General features: G+C 33.0%; 1 protein-coding gene across 4 annotated transcripts in view; it reads left to right on the top strand.

Annotated features, from left to right (window-relative positions):
• The window catches only part of GRIK2 (glutamate ionotropic receptor kainate type subunit 2), a 648,818-nt gene that overhangs the window by 610,330 nt on the left and 23,031 nt on the right, over positions 1-15,457 (top strand). For all 4 annotated transcript variants that reach the window (XM_027057188.2, XM_027057189.2, XM_027057193.2 and 1 more), the window contains exon 14: positions 2,653-2,878. In XM_027057188.2, the coding sequence (XP_026912989.1) occupies positions 2,653-2,878 (226 nt within the window). The remainder of the gene's footprint in view (positions 1-2,652; positions 2,879-15,457) is intronic.

Raw genomic sequence — 15,457 nt, 5'->3', positions numbered from 1 at the left:
ATTATCAATAGTAATTTCTAAGAAGTGCTCATAAGAATAAAATATAAGTGCAGGAAAGCATTCAAAGAATTTTATGTGAAAATACATTCTGTAAAATTTGTATTTGGTCAATTAAAGTTTCATTTTATAGATTAGATATTTCAAATGTAAAATAATACTACATTCACATTAATTTAAAATTAAACTATATATATCCATAAAGGATAGATTAGAAATAGTCTTTAGTTTCTTGGTTTTCAGTTGTTAAAAAAGGTTTGATCTGTTTACACAGCAACGTATTAACTGTTAAAAAAGAATTTTATACTGTTATTATACTGTTAAAAAAGAATTTCTCTTTTTTAAGTTGTTTGTGTTGTATAATTTTTAAATTAGAAAGTACTATTAATATTTTAAAATTTATATTGCATATTATAACATATAATACTATAAAAAGTGGAAGATATAATGATGTATGATTTTATAAATATATAGACATATTTAAATGATTATTGCTATTATAAACAATCTGAGTCCTCCTCTGTTTGGGACAAAAATACTACTTTTCAAGTTTTATTTAAATTAACTTGTGTCAATTGATGGAATGTGTTATCACTAATTGGAAATCATGTAACTAAAGCAATAAAACATTAATTGTTAACGTTCTTATAACTGAAACAAAGGAGAGAATTTAGGCAATTTATGACCACATTAGGTAAAAATAACTTTTTGTATACTTTCTTATCTCTGCTTGGTTTAGGCCTCAGAGAGTATGCCCATGTTATGATACTACACGGTAATATCATATTACCATGATATTTCATTATCACTCCTTGGTAAAGAGTTACTTTTTAAATTATCAAGTCATGAGAGTGCAGTTGATGACATACATTTTAGAATTATCATTTATGGGATTTTATATCTATTTGTTATCAGCCACAGATTTACTAAATCAAAAAATATGTCCAACTTAGATTTTTATTAAAAATCTCCTTAATCTGCAGGTGAGCTTTAATTTTGATTTTATTTTGTATTTAGCTCTCGTTTGATGCAAAACATTAGGAGAAAAAAATTTTATCTTTGAAAGGAAGTGAGTTTGTTCTGGCTATTGTCATTATGTAGTAACATTTGGGAAGCCAAATGAATCTATGCAAAATCTCAAAGATTTTGGTGGGGTGCCTGGGTGGCTCAGTTGGTTAAGCATCTGACTCTTGGTTTCAGCTCAAGCTATGATCTCATGGTTTGTTGGTCTGAGCCCCGAGTTGGGCTCCGCACTGACAAAGCAGGGCCTACTTGGGATTCTCTCCCTTACTCTCTGCCCCTCCCCTGCATGCATGTGTGCAATCCCTCCCTCCGTCTCTCTCAAAAGAAAAAAAAAAATATCACTATTGGTCTCAACTATTCCAATAAGGATTTCATCATAACCTTAAACATTCCTTTCATTTTTCTTTTCTACTTCCAACATATGATCATTTTACTTTAAAATAATTGACATGCCACCAAAGCTGCTCAAATTTGTAATCCTATCAATCTTATTCTAGACTTTTTAGCTGCAGTCTTTCAAACTTTGAGCCACTGGCCTTTTGGCATGCCTTAGTGTTTCATTGAAGAGCAAAGGTTTGAATCTCTACCCTCTCTTAGCCCTAATGCTATACTTGTTTTTAGAAAACACTCATTATTTTCTTCCCCCAGTAAATTTAAGTGTTTTCTTCCTATTTCATCATTGAAATAATGCCGTAAGTTTTCTAAATATTATTGTGCACCTGCTTTTAGTGGAAGAAGTAGTAATATCTCACTTATGACCTGGCATATGTAGGACTAAATACAAGCTTAAGCTGTAAAAAGATTGCATATCTATGCACTTGAAAATAGTTTCAACTTTTTATGACGGTGCTACCAATATAGTGAATATCCTCCTTGTGTTTATAGCTTCAGTATTATTTTTTGTATTGTGTAAGAGTTTAACTGACATAAGGGCTTACAACTGAGCTTTCCATAAGCAGATGCTAACCTTTTCATGTTTATGTTTTTACCAGTGCCCTCTGAACAAAACCCATTTCATTCCTTTACTAATAAAACCCTAGTAAAGCCTTACTGAGAATTTTCATTTGGATATAAAAACTATTCAATTTTATTGGTCCAGGAAACTTTAGTTAGTTTGTAGATCTTAATGACAGCTTTCCTGAAGCAGGCTACCAGAGGTTCTGTGGTGTCTGGATTGCGTTTCAGTGGAGATTTTTGCTTGTAACAAACTCCTTGTATTTGTTCAGCCTATCTATATCCTTGTGTATTCTTGGAGGATGATGTGACGTTGGGTGTCACAGTCAACCAAACGAGGAAAAAGAAAGAAAGGAAAAGAAAAACCTCAAGGTTTTACAGTGTCAGTTGGTGTCCAGTGTCTGTCTCTTCCAAATTTGATGTTATAGTAATGTTGAAAGATAAAATTATACACATGAGATACTCATATGAGATACAAGCACAAAAGTTCCTCCTTATTAATATTATTTTCTCTTTTTTATTGGCTTCTATGATTTACTAGCTGTACATTTTTTTAACATGATTTTTGAAATGTTTGTTAAATAAATTTAAATGAAATATAGTAAGTTCCATCTAAATATTGTAGGATCACATGGAAACTAAGGAATATATATTCTTACCTGTTTCATTTCTCCCTAGAAATCGAAAATATCTACATATGACAAAATGTGGGCCTTTATGAGTAGCAGGAGGCAGTCAGTACTCGTCAAAAGTAATGAAGAAGGAATCCAGAGAGTCCTCACCTCTGATTATGCTTTCCTAATGGAGTCAACGACCATTGAGTTTGTTACCCAGCGGAATTGTAACCTGACACAGATTGGCGGCCTTATAGACTCCAAAGGTTATGGCGTTGGCACCCCCATGGGTAGGTTTTATGTCAGTCACTTTTCTTTGTTCTTTAATCTTAGTTGCTGTGAGGAGGAGGAAAAACAAAGCCTCCATATGCCTTTGGGAATTTTGTTATTAATAAATCTATCTTGCTATGTTCTCTTACTGTATAAAATCAGGAAGCAATTTGGACATCCGCTTCTAAATAGGTAAGTAACAAAAGAAAAACTGATTTCCACCAAAATGGTTGGTAGACATTTTTGCTGAATCGGTGTTGAAAAAACCCGCAACATCAATGTAAAAGACCTTCTCAATTTTACATTATAAATGTTTTATGAATCAAATAGTTTTTGCATTTTATTTTTTCAGATTTTTGGCTTAATGAGTATAGTATTTGAGTGGTATTTGAGTTAGAAAGTTAATTAAATGAATGAGCCACAAATATTTCATTGCTTCCTGTGGATATTTGCTTTATTGTTTAATTTTAGAGAAAATATTTTTTTAATTTATTTTTTAAATATAATTTATTGTCAAATTAGTTTCCATACAACACCCAGTGCTCATCCCATGTGCCCTCCTCCCTGCCCATCACCTACTTTGCATTCTCTCCTAACCCCCATCTACCCTTAGTTTGTTCTCAGTCCTTAAAAGTCAATTATAGTTTGCCTCCCTTCCTCTCTATAACTTTTTTTTTCTCCCCATCTGCTCCCCCATGGTCTTCGGTTAAGTTTCTCAAGATCCACACATGAGTGAAAACATACGGTATCTGTCTTTCTCTGCCTGGCTGATTTCACTTAACATAATACCTTCCAGTTCCATCCACATTGCTGCAAATGGCCAGATTTCATTCTTTCTCATTGCCAAGTAGTATCCCATTGTGTATATAAACCACAGAGAAGATACTTGTTTTAAGAGAAATAGCAGACTGTTTTCCAGTAACATATCTAGATTATTTGACATCTGGTTTAATTATTTATAACATCCTTTTGCTTTCATATGACAAAATTATTCTCTATAATAATCATGAAATGAAATAAAGGATAATAATTGCCAGAAAAGGCAAACGATGGACATTTTGATCTATTGAACTTCACGTATGTGTATAATATATATGAGTATGTATATTCATCTGGTAAATAAGTGTATTAACATGCAATATTACAGTACATGTGTATATGTGGTGGGCTTAATAATGGATCCCCCAAAATATCCACAGTCTAATCCACAAAATATGTGAACATGTGACCTTATATGACAAAGGAGATCTTACAGATGTGATTAGTTAAGGATCTTGAGATAGGGAGATTATTTTGGATTAACTAGGTGGATCCCTATAAAAAAGTAGCAAGGGTCAGAGTCACAGTTAAGGAGACATGACAATAGAAGAAGGGAAAGAAAGAATGTCTTAGTCCATTTCAGCACATGTGACAAAATACCAGAGATTGATTAAAGAGTAGAACTTTATTTTTCACAGTTCTGTAAACTGGAAGTCCAAGATCTAGGTGCCAGCTGACTCCTTGTCTGGTGAGATCTGCTTCCTGTGTAATAGATGGGTATCACATGACAGAATAGTCAGGGATTTCTCTGGAGTCCCTTTTATAAGCTCATTCATGACAGCCACATCTAATAATGAATTTCCTCCCAAGGACCCCACCTCCAAATGCCATCTTATTGAAGATTTGGTTTCAACATAAGAATTTGGGTGGTCACAAACCTTCAGGCCATGGTGTTGGGAAGTTGAGGGGGAAAGGAGACGGAGAGAAATTTGAGAATGCTACCTGCTGAACTAAATATGGAGTAAAGTGCCACAAGCCAAGCAATACAGAGGACCTGTAAGAATTAGTTCAGAATGCAAGAAAACATACTTTCCTAGAGGTTGAAGAAGGAATGCAGTCCTGCAGACACATCACTTTTAGGACTTGTGAACTTCGAAATATTAGGCAATACATTGGTGTTGTTTTAAGCCACTAAATTTATGGTAATTTGTTACAGCAGAAACAGAAAACTAATACTATATAAAAGGGAAAAATAACAGGTTAACATGTTTTAATTAGCAACAGTGTAATTTTTGAAATAAAGGGGAAAACAGCTATTCACTGGCCCATCACAATAGCAAATAATAACTTTAAATTTTTCCTTAGCCTCACCTTCTGCAAATTTGTCAATGACCAGGCCAAAACTGACCTTCATGTATTCATGTTTAATAAATAGCATAGCCACATTTGTCAATTTATCTTCACTCATAAATTTAAGTTTAATTTTGAAAATTTTCTTTCAAATGAACTAACATGTATACAATAGTTACAAAGTGGGGCATAGATTTATAAAAATCCAATTTCAAAATAAATTCCAGAAATTACAATACTATAAAGAGTCTTTGCTTCTTTGAGATCATTTCTAGCAGCTTTCAAATGTCTGGGAAATCCAAAACCTTTCCACCTTATATAATGACTTCACACACACAAAAATTCTACACTAAATTCTATCATATTAGATGAAGTTTTCTCTAATTTGTTATGTAGTTCAAAATAGTTTGAACTAGCTTTGAGAGAATTTTGAGATACTATCTCCTGTAATACTACAAATTGCTATATTAATATAGTAGACCCCAAATAATGCTTCCATGGTAACTGGAGAAATGAAAACAAGAAAACAAAAAAACCCTCAAAATCTTGGATTCTTATTCCCAAAGTATGCAAATGTAGCTGAAATCAGATGTGTTGGAAGTAAATTGTATACTGGGAATTCTCCAAATTAAGTAGAATGTTATTAAAGAATAAAAAATTAAATGTATGTTAATTCAAACCTTAATAGAAGTTGGGCTATTAAAACTCAACAGTAATTGCTTAGAACTTAGAAGCACAGAAAATATTTTTGAGGTGGAATATTTTATTTGTAATGTGTTTTGACTACCTAGTGTGCGGTGATAGTTGATATTATTGTTGTTTATAAATTCTGCACATAGAACTAACCACTTTTTTGCCTGAAACAGGAAAAAAAAAAACCCTCCCAAAGCCTTGCTGTTGTTATGCCAACGTATGTATTAATTCCAAAGTTTTATAATTAGCTCTAATGTATGATAAATATTTATTAATGATTGAGTTTTCATAATTCCTGCTTGAGGAGCAAAGTTTTTGTGTTGATGGAGTCCTCAAACGGTGGCATTCACCATAGTTAGATCTGGTATGATTCTTTCCCTTGGTAAGAATTACATAATGAACTCACCAACTTCATGAGTTCGTGTACCATTTATCTGGAATTTGTAATGAGTGATTTCTTTGCTAACTTTTCAAGTATACTTTCATTCATTTATGAAAAGGTGTATAAGCAAATTTATATTTTAGGCAATAGACCAATAATGTGCTATTAGAAAGTATCATCATTTGCAACAACCTTGCAATACGCGAGAGGGGTATTATGCTAAGTGAAGTAAGCCAGAGAAAGACAAATACTGTGTGATTTCCCTTATATCTGGAATCTAAATAACAAAATGAACAAGGAAATAAAAACAGAAACAGACTCATAGATACAGGAAACAAACTGTTGCTTACCAGAGGAGGGAGGGGTAGAAAGGCAGGTGGAATAGGTGAAGGGGATTAAGAAATAGTAACTTCTAGTAATAAAATAAATATCATTAAGATGCAATAGGGAATCGAGTCAATAATTGTAATAGTTGTGTATGGTGTCAGATGATAACTAGACTTAACGTGGAAATCATTTTGTAATGTATAAAAATACTGAATCGCTATGATGTACAACTAAAGCTAATAAGATTTATGTCAATTATACTTCAATTAAAAAATGTCATCATATAGTATTATGCCCAATGATATTATTTTTTTCCCCCAATGATATTCTAAGTTAGCCTTGTCTTTTAATCTTGGGCAAGTCACTTGAGTTATGACTTCTAGATTTTTTTTTAAATTGGTAAAATTAGGTTATACTAAGAAAACTTAAGGTCTATTTAATTTAAACTTACAACAATTTTTCTGATAGTATGCTTGACAAATTCTGAGAGTTCGTTCTAAATTGGGCTAGAAACTACATGGAGAAATATGGTTCACTGATGTCTTAGAATAAATTTTAAAACTTAAGCACAGTTGTAAACACTTATGAGAGCTGTGAGCAGTAATTTGTTAGGCTCTTATTGGCTTGCAGTTTCATTTGGAAGGAGCTGGAGCAAATAAATGTATTTTTCAGTGTTGTTTCTGAAAGAAGTGAAATTCTCATATGTCTTCACCATCTTCTGCTGCTTTATATTATCTGGATGAAGGCAGAGATTTTTGTTTCTTTGTTGTCGTAAGCCTACGCAACTGCACCTGCATTCTGTGGACCCGCTATCATTTGTTGAGCACATAAATTCGACATCTGAAAATATGATCGTGCAGCAAGATTTATAAGCAGAGAAAACAAGTACTTTTTATAGCTAATAATGAATGTGGCATTTTACATTATTAAATGTGATGACCTCAGTAAACTAACTTGAGAAATCCAGGGTAATGAGAAGTAAGATTTGAGGAAGTGGTGTGAGAACTTTGCAGACTAGCACAGGTATTTTAGTTAGTGATAGTTACATAATAGCACTTATAATTTTAAAATTTCCAAAATAATTTTGACTTCTACTTAATATAAAACCTTGAACTTGAAATATTTTTGTTTGCTTGCTTGTTTGTTGTTGTAAATACGGTGTACCAGTGTACCAGGAATGTCTCTATCATACTATCTCACTTTGAGGAAATGCTTACTAAAAGTAAATCAAAATAGTGTATTATACAAATCTCAAAAACCCACTGGGTTATTTCTGGTGTGAAGACTATTTTAAAAAGAAAGATAATAGTTGAACTAGTTCTCTTTTTTAATTTTTAAAAAATGTTTGTTTGTTTGTTTGTTTGTTTATTTATTTATTTATTTATTTATTTATTTTTGAGAGAGAGAAAGACAGAGCATGAGCGGGCAAGGGGCAGACAGAGACAAAGACACGGAATCCTAAGCAAGCTCCAGGCTCTGAGCTGTCAGCACAGAGCCTGATGTAGGGCTTGAACCCATGAACTGTGACATCATGACCTGAGCCAAAGTCGAACACTTAACCGACTCAGCCACCCAGGTGCCCCAATACTTGAATCAGTTCTAAGGAGTTCTCTGTTATAATTTATTGAAGCATACAAAAGGAAATTTTCAATCCCTCCTTACCCCTGACACTGTTAACCCCTGACACCTTTTATTAAAAGGTAGAGACTTATTAAGGAAAATATAAAACAATTCAATATATTAATAGATATACAAGCTATATTTTAATATAACTTTTTGAATTGAGAAAAATATACTGGGCACAGCACTTAGAATTTCTATTTCCTCTAATTTAAAGCTTATCTTTTAGATAAGATGAAAGAACAAAACAAATTAAACTATAAGCCTTAGGATGTAGTTTTTTTCTTTTATCTGTTCAACTTAGCTGATCAGATCAACTTTTGCCCTTCTGAAGAAAGCTGAGTTATTGTGGAAAATATTCATTGATTTTGGCAAGGGCACTTGCTTGAGAAACTTATAGATATCAAGTTGTATCTAAATGGATTCATTTCTTTGTAGTGTGTAGATAAATGGGGGAATAATAGTATGTTAGTGTTTTCATTAAAGTAATTTTTTAATTAGGCAATAGCACATGCTAAATTTCTAACTTTTATAGGACATTCTTGGAATTTTAATGCAAAATTATCAATACATGGGAATAAAAGTTCAAAATCTGAAAAATACTATGATATAGTAAAATAATAGACCAAGAAGAATATTTTAGCACATTCTTCTTTATAGTCAAAGCCAAATATTAACTTTAATTTACTAAACTCTCATATCACTAAAAGTTATTTAATGCATGTAGCCTATATTTTATTTTTAGTCTAATTCTGAATGAGATAAAGTTGAAAACAATAATTTAAAGGAAAAATATTCAAATCATTCACCTGCATGTATTGCAATATACTTTTTGTTTCTCTTATTTAGATAACTTGTTTTCTTCTGTTTGACAGGATGTTAAGTTCTTTAGTGAATTGTATTTTATTCATTCATAACAGTGTAAAATGAATTTTGAGATGAGACTCCATACATTATAAGTGAATCTTAACTCTCATATCATTTCATCAGAGAAGTACTATCTAGAAAGAGGCATTTCATACTTCACTCCCTTAAATACTTGACTTCTGAGAAAAAGATTCCAGGGAGTAATTTATGATTTGCTCTGCCATACTTCTACTAGAAATATGGCTTCATGAATTATTTATATTTATTTAGTCATTAATAAACACAAGGACATGCAACTCTAGCACTTGAATGAGATTTCTGACTTCCCATAAACTTTCAGCCAATATCATAATCTGCATTTTCAACTAGTTAACTAGCATTTGCCTATTGTATCATCATTGTTCAAGTATATTAAAGATTATTGATAATATATTTTCTTTGCAAATTTTGTTTAAGCATAAATCAAAAAAAATTCATTCTTGTATGGAAACGTTAATTGAAGCTCTTGTTCTTTTCACAGCAAAAGTTAATGAGGTCAGTATATTCAAAGCAGAGACATGTGGGCTCAGGTTCTGAAAATTTAGATCAGTACCAGAAATACCTCAGGATTTTGAGTGCATATTCTGCAGGAGCTATGATCCATAGGGAAAATTTCATCTTTACAAATACCATAAATGTGATCAAAGAGAGAGGAACTCTCTTTGATTTTAGTGTTGTTCAGATGGTCAGACATTGTCAAAGAGGCACATGTGATTACGTGCAGGAGGTTAAAACAGAAAAGACTGTCTCTTTTGGAGTGAGAAATCAGAAATATTTCAAAAATTATATATATTTTCCTTTGTCCCCCAATAGCCCATGCAACTTCTTGTTAGCCTGCAAGGTAGGCCTCCTCTGGTGTGACTCATCCAGGGGCAACCCTCACCATTCATCATTCTGAGTATGATGATAACTGCCCAAAGTGTGCTGTGAAATCGCTGAATGACTCCGGTATAAGCTATTTAATTAGGGAAGCTCTGTTTACGCAAAAATACCTTAGTGGAGCAATCAACAATGATGTGAAGGCAAATGCTCAATAAGCAGATGCTGGTTTAATTAAGCTTGGGGTGACATCACATCCCTTTCACAGTTTTCCTGACGGCAGCACTGTTATTTCAACGTAATATTTACTGTATGGTAGGTTTTTGAAGTTGTAGGTGTTCTTACTCTTAACTGAACTTCCTATGCCATTCAAAAGAATTAAATTAAGAAACACACACACACACACACACACACACACACGCACACATAACAACTCTAGATGGGGTAAAGCAAAAAAGCAAATCTCAGCAGTTTTCATTAAGGAATATTTAAAATGTGTGAGCAGTTGCAATCTTGACTTTTAATTCACCATAGGTGGTAATCTATTTATCTGAACAGGGAGCATTTCTACTTAATGGCATTTTCTACTGCATTGCCTCCCTTCTTACTGCCCAGACTAAAAGCCTTCTTGGTTTCTCTCTTTCGAATATTGAATGTGCATTGTACTTTGAAGACTAGGCAGACTCAGCAGTCCATGAGCTGGTAGGAAAGCAGCAGTCTCAAAAAATCCATTAGGGCCAGTTGGTGTTATTTTGGTTTGCTGTGTTCAATTTGGTAGAAATATTATAAAGTGACTGAACGGTCTCATTAAAACTATTTCTATTTTTAACAAGGAGTTAATAGCATGCTTCATTTGTTACTTCCTCATGACTTTAATCACATATATAAAATATGTGTCAGCTGAGAAGGGGATGGAGGGATTGTGTTCATGTCTGTACATATTGTTGATGCACAGTTTTTATATAATTATATAAGTTTTCTATAATATAATTTGTTCCCATTTTACGTGTGGGCTTAACTCATTAGTAAGTTTTAAGCAGTCAGTGAATAACTATTTCTGTGAACAAAATCCAAATTAACTCAGTCATATCATAATCATACAACTACTGAAATAAGTGTAATACATGAAGATGTGGAAATACAAAAATGAAGAAAAGACTAATGTAGATATTTTTATAATGCTTTTGAACACTAAGGTTAGATTTAAAGATCATTTTATCACACACAAAATTGTTATATACATTTTATTTGTTATATTATTTAATTATAAATGCTAGGATATATTCCTATTTGATAATAGGGTTTTAATTTTACCTTTGTAAACGGTTTTATAATAAGTTTTATGTTAATGAATATGAAATAGTAGTAATCCTATTAATGATTCTCAAGTAACTTTTATCTCATTACAATGCTCTTACCCATAATCAGCTAAAGTAAAAAATGTTGCAATAGGTTGTATCATTGACTCTTTTTAAAAAAAAATTAACATTTAATCATTTTTTGAGAGACAGGGAGAGAGAGAGAACAAGCAGAGGAGGGGCAGAGAGAGAGAGGGAGGCACAGAATCCGAAGTAGGCTCGAGGCTCTGAGTTGTCTGTACAGAGCCTGATGCAGGGCTCAAAACACAAACTGTGAGATCATGACCTGAGCCCAAGTCAGACGCGTAACCGACTGAGCCACCTTTATGGTAGAAGTATACAACTTTAACATATGAACAATGTAAAATTTTTTTCTTCACTTCTATTTTCTAATGTTAAATGCATGAGATCTCACTGTTTGCTTGCTTTCTTTCTTCTTTCTTTCTTTCTTTCTTTCTTTCTTTCTTTCTTCTTCTTTGATGAAGTAGGAGATACACATTTGGTATTAGGAGAGGCATGTTGTTTGTTTAAGGCAGATGCCAGTGTTTATAAAAATAGAAATCAGTATTAGAAGCATGTTTTTTTCTCTGTTTTGCTCACCATCCATTTCTAAAATTCTCAATCCATCATATAATAAGTACTATAATATTCATCATTATAGATGCATAAAATCACTGGCCTTCAGTTCTTCAGCTTTACTGAAGTGAATGAATACATTTGTCTTCATTAGTTGAACATAATGCACAAAAATTGATGCAAATTATTCATCTTTCTGCAGGTCAAACCTTCCATTAAAATGCATTCTATCTTTTCATTGCCTAAGCAGCATAATTTTAATGTTGGTGAAGCGATTTTGCAAGGCTAAATCAAGATCTAATAATTTTCAGGGCCTGAATTAAACAAAAAAAAAGTCAAATTACACTTGTAGAAGTTGTATATTTCTGGCATACTGTTAAAGTCTAGATTTCCTGTCACTGAAAACAGATGAGAGTCTCAGAAAACTATGCCTGCTCCACAGATCATCAACAAACTCTGCGTGCTAGAATCTAGGAAGCTTCCAGAGGGAATTTGATGAATTGTAAGCACCAATGTGAGCAGTTTTCATTAATAGTGTAAATGCTGACCAAATGGTGCCCAAACAATGCATAAATGGATAATTTTCATGAAAACAGAGCTAGTTCTGATAGATTTTATATGCAAACATTGGATCATTTCATTCATTTAATTAGCATCTTGTGCAGATTTGTCCAAGGCCATGGGTTCAAACTCTATTATAGATTAGTTAGCCAGACTGACTATGCCAGATTGTTACCCTTTGGTTTGTAGGACTAAGTAAGATCAATCATTCTTACAGGGGAAAAGAGTCAAAGCACAGAGGTAAAATATGTAAATACTAGATTCCAAATATGGCTGCCTTGCATTTGATGGTCCTCATGTGAAGGGCATTTTCTTAGCATGCTGTATAGAATGTGGGGCCATTGTAGTCAGGTGACTTATGTTCAAACCCATTGGAATGTCATAGGTGTCTTAGATGATGTCACTGAGCCTGTCTGAGACTCAGCATCCTCATCTGTAAGTGAGGGCAAACATGTCTACATAATTGGGTTGTAATAAAGATTGGGGTGCCTGGGTGGCTCAGTCCATTAAGTGTCCAACTTCAGCTCAGGTCATGATCTCACAGTCCGTGAGTTTGAGCCCTGCATTGGTCTTGGTGCTGACAGCTCAGAGCCTGGAGACTGCTTCGGATTCTGTGACTCCTTCTCTCTGCCCCTCCACCTCTTACGCTCTGTCTCTCTCTGTCTCTCTCTCAAAAATAAATAAACATTAAAAAATTATTTTTAAATAAAAAAGATTGAACATATTATATTTGTAGTATTTGGATCAGGACACATGCACCACAAAGAATTACAAAGGACTGTCTTAAATGTTTTATCATTATTGAAACGATGTATTGTGGTTTTTATTTGTATCTTAGGTTTTTGCTGTCTATTCTTTAAGTAATCAGACATATCAAATATATTGTATATAAGGCAGATTGTTAATATAACCCATTCCTAACCACATGGAAATGTTTTCCTATGGAACTTTACTAGGGTTTTGCCATCACGTAATCAGTGTACTGTAGTTAGCTAACCATAATTTGGGGGGAAGAAGGTGATTGATATCTACTCTATAAAGATGAGATAATTCCTATTGTAGACCATTATATAAATAAATAAAATACAGTTTTTCCTTCCAAGCATTTCTTGAATGTTTAGTGAACAGAGTCCCAAGATGTATTCAGAGAACAGTATCTCTAAAGACATGTATTCTTCCTTTGTATTTGGTTTATCTATAAGAAATTTTATCATTGTACAACCTGCTTCGCTCTGTAAAATAATGAACACAAAATATAGATATACAACATCCCCTTTCTTAAGGAGACATTTGTGAAAAAATAAATTGAACACAAATTATGGAGAATACAACCTGGAAAGGTGGTCTGGTATATAATGCAGGGACTCAGAGGTAGATTTCAGTGAGGAGAAAGCAGTCAGATCAAATTGCAATCAGACTTGAGCTCTACTTTAGAGGATAGATACTTACTCTTTTCAAAAAGACATCCTCTCTCCCAATTTTGGGGTGCTTAATGATTAACTACAATGATGACTTTATTTAAAATGGTCCAACTTTTGTAATTTGTTCATTATAGTTTGATATTAGATTTGGAATGAAAACATCATACTTAGGAAAGTATTGCTGACATTTCCATTCTTATCACTATTCAAATGATTACTATGCAGATGAAAAATTGTAAGGAAGGCAGGATTCCAGTATAGAACTATTTCTATTTTCATACTTAGTGTCAGAGTTTCATGATTTAATACACAGAGAAGAAATGTGACCACAAATCTACTTCACCAGCTACTTTTTAAATAATATATATGAAAGATGTCAGAACCAGTGAAAATAGTTTACTTTTTCATAATATGCTGATAATATTTGCCCTTCTTATTCTTTTCACATAAGTTAGAGACTATTCAGAATATGAATAAAGGGCAACTGGCTAAAACTCATACTGTATAACTTGAATTTTTTATTAATAGACTTTTTTGTGCTTCATTTAAGCATCTCCTTTTGTTATTTTAGATACTTGAATGTTCTCCTGAGGATTCTGCAAATAGTCTTTCAAATAGAATACATTTACATTGCTTTTCTATAGAAGTCATAAAGACATTGCATTTTGAGGTCTACTGCAAAGGGAAAAAAAACACAATCTCTATCAAATTTAAGCCAGTTATTGATTTTGAATATACATACTTTAAAATTTGCTATATCTATGATGTCCTTGGTGGTACATCCACTTGATATTTATATACATATTTGCTCCCTAAATGCATGTAGTCTCTGCCTTATGGTTTTTCACTTTTCCTCTCTCATTTCTACTTTAACAATGCATTTATTTTTGGCTCCATTCCATCATGACCCTGATATCTTATACCTAATTCTATCTTCTGTATCTAGAAGAAATTAACTAAGTGAGTTTGGGATGCTTTCACTATAATTTTTCCTTTCCATATATACCTTCCTAAAACAGAAATGTGATAGAAAGGAAATAGAAGAAATGTAGGCAAAAAGCAGCACAAGAGAGTTATTTTCCTGACCCTTATTTTCAAAGCAATGCAACCTTTTTTTGTACCTACTCAGCAGACTAAGATAGTTTCATCTGTTACAAGACTATATAATATTGTGTTCTTCATTATAATGATCCTCATATTTATAAAATGTTATCCAATGTATGTATTCTTTGTTGCAGTGAAAACTCTAGAAAGGTAGTGCTCATGTGACATTATGCATCACTATATGCCTGGTATCTAACACCTGTGATAAGTACTATACACACCTGTGTGTCTAATATAGTAAAACAAAACAAAACAAAACAAAACAAAACAAACAAACCATGATTCAGACATGGTCCCCCCCACCCAGGGCATTCATATTATCACTTAGTAGGGAAAGAAACATGGAAAAACATTAGAATATGATATACCAAATGCTGTCCTAGAGTATCTGTAATGCCATTGCACCAAAAAAGAGGGATCCTGTATATCTCTGTGGCAGTCAAGAAAAAGTGTGCAAGTATAGTGAAGGATGAACAGAAATTTATCTGAATGAGAAGAAGTTCAACCAGAAAATTGGAGGAAGTGTGGAAATGTGGCTCCCCAGGCAATGGGAAGTACATTTAATGTGTATTGCTAGCAGGTTAGATGTAAGGAGAAGTGGATAAAATAAGAGAAGAAGCCTGTGATAGATTGAAGAAAGGATTGTGTAACACATTTAGGAATGGAGATTTTATTCTATAGCTGTAGAGCACCACCGAAAAATTTTAAACAAGGAAATGATGG

This window comes from Acinonyx jubatus, chromosome B2 (assembly GCF_027475565.1).
Source record: "Acinonyx jubatus isolate Ajub_Pintada_27869175 chromosome B2, VMU_Ajub_asm_v1.0, whole genome shotgun sequence".
Lineage (NCBI taxonomy): Eukaryota > Metazoa > Chordata > Mammalia > Carnivora > Felidae > Acinonyx > Acinonyx jubatus.
This window is presented reverse-complemented; position numbering and strand designations above follow the sequence as displayed.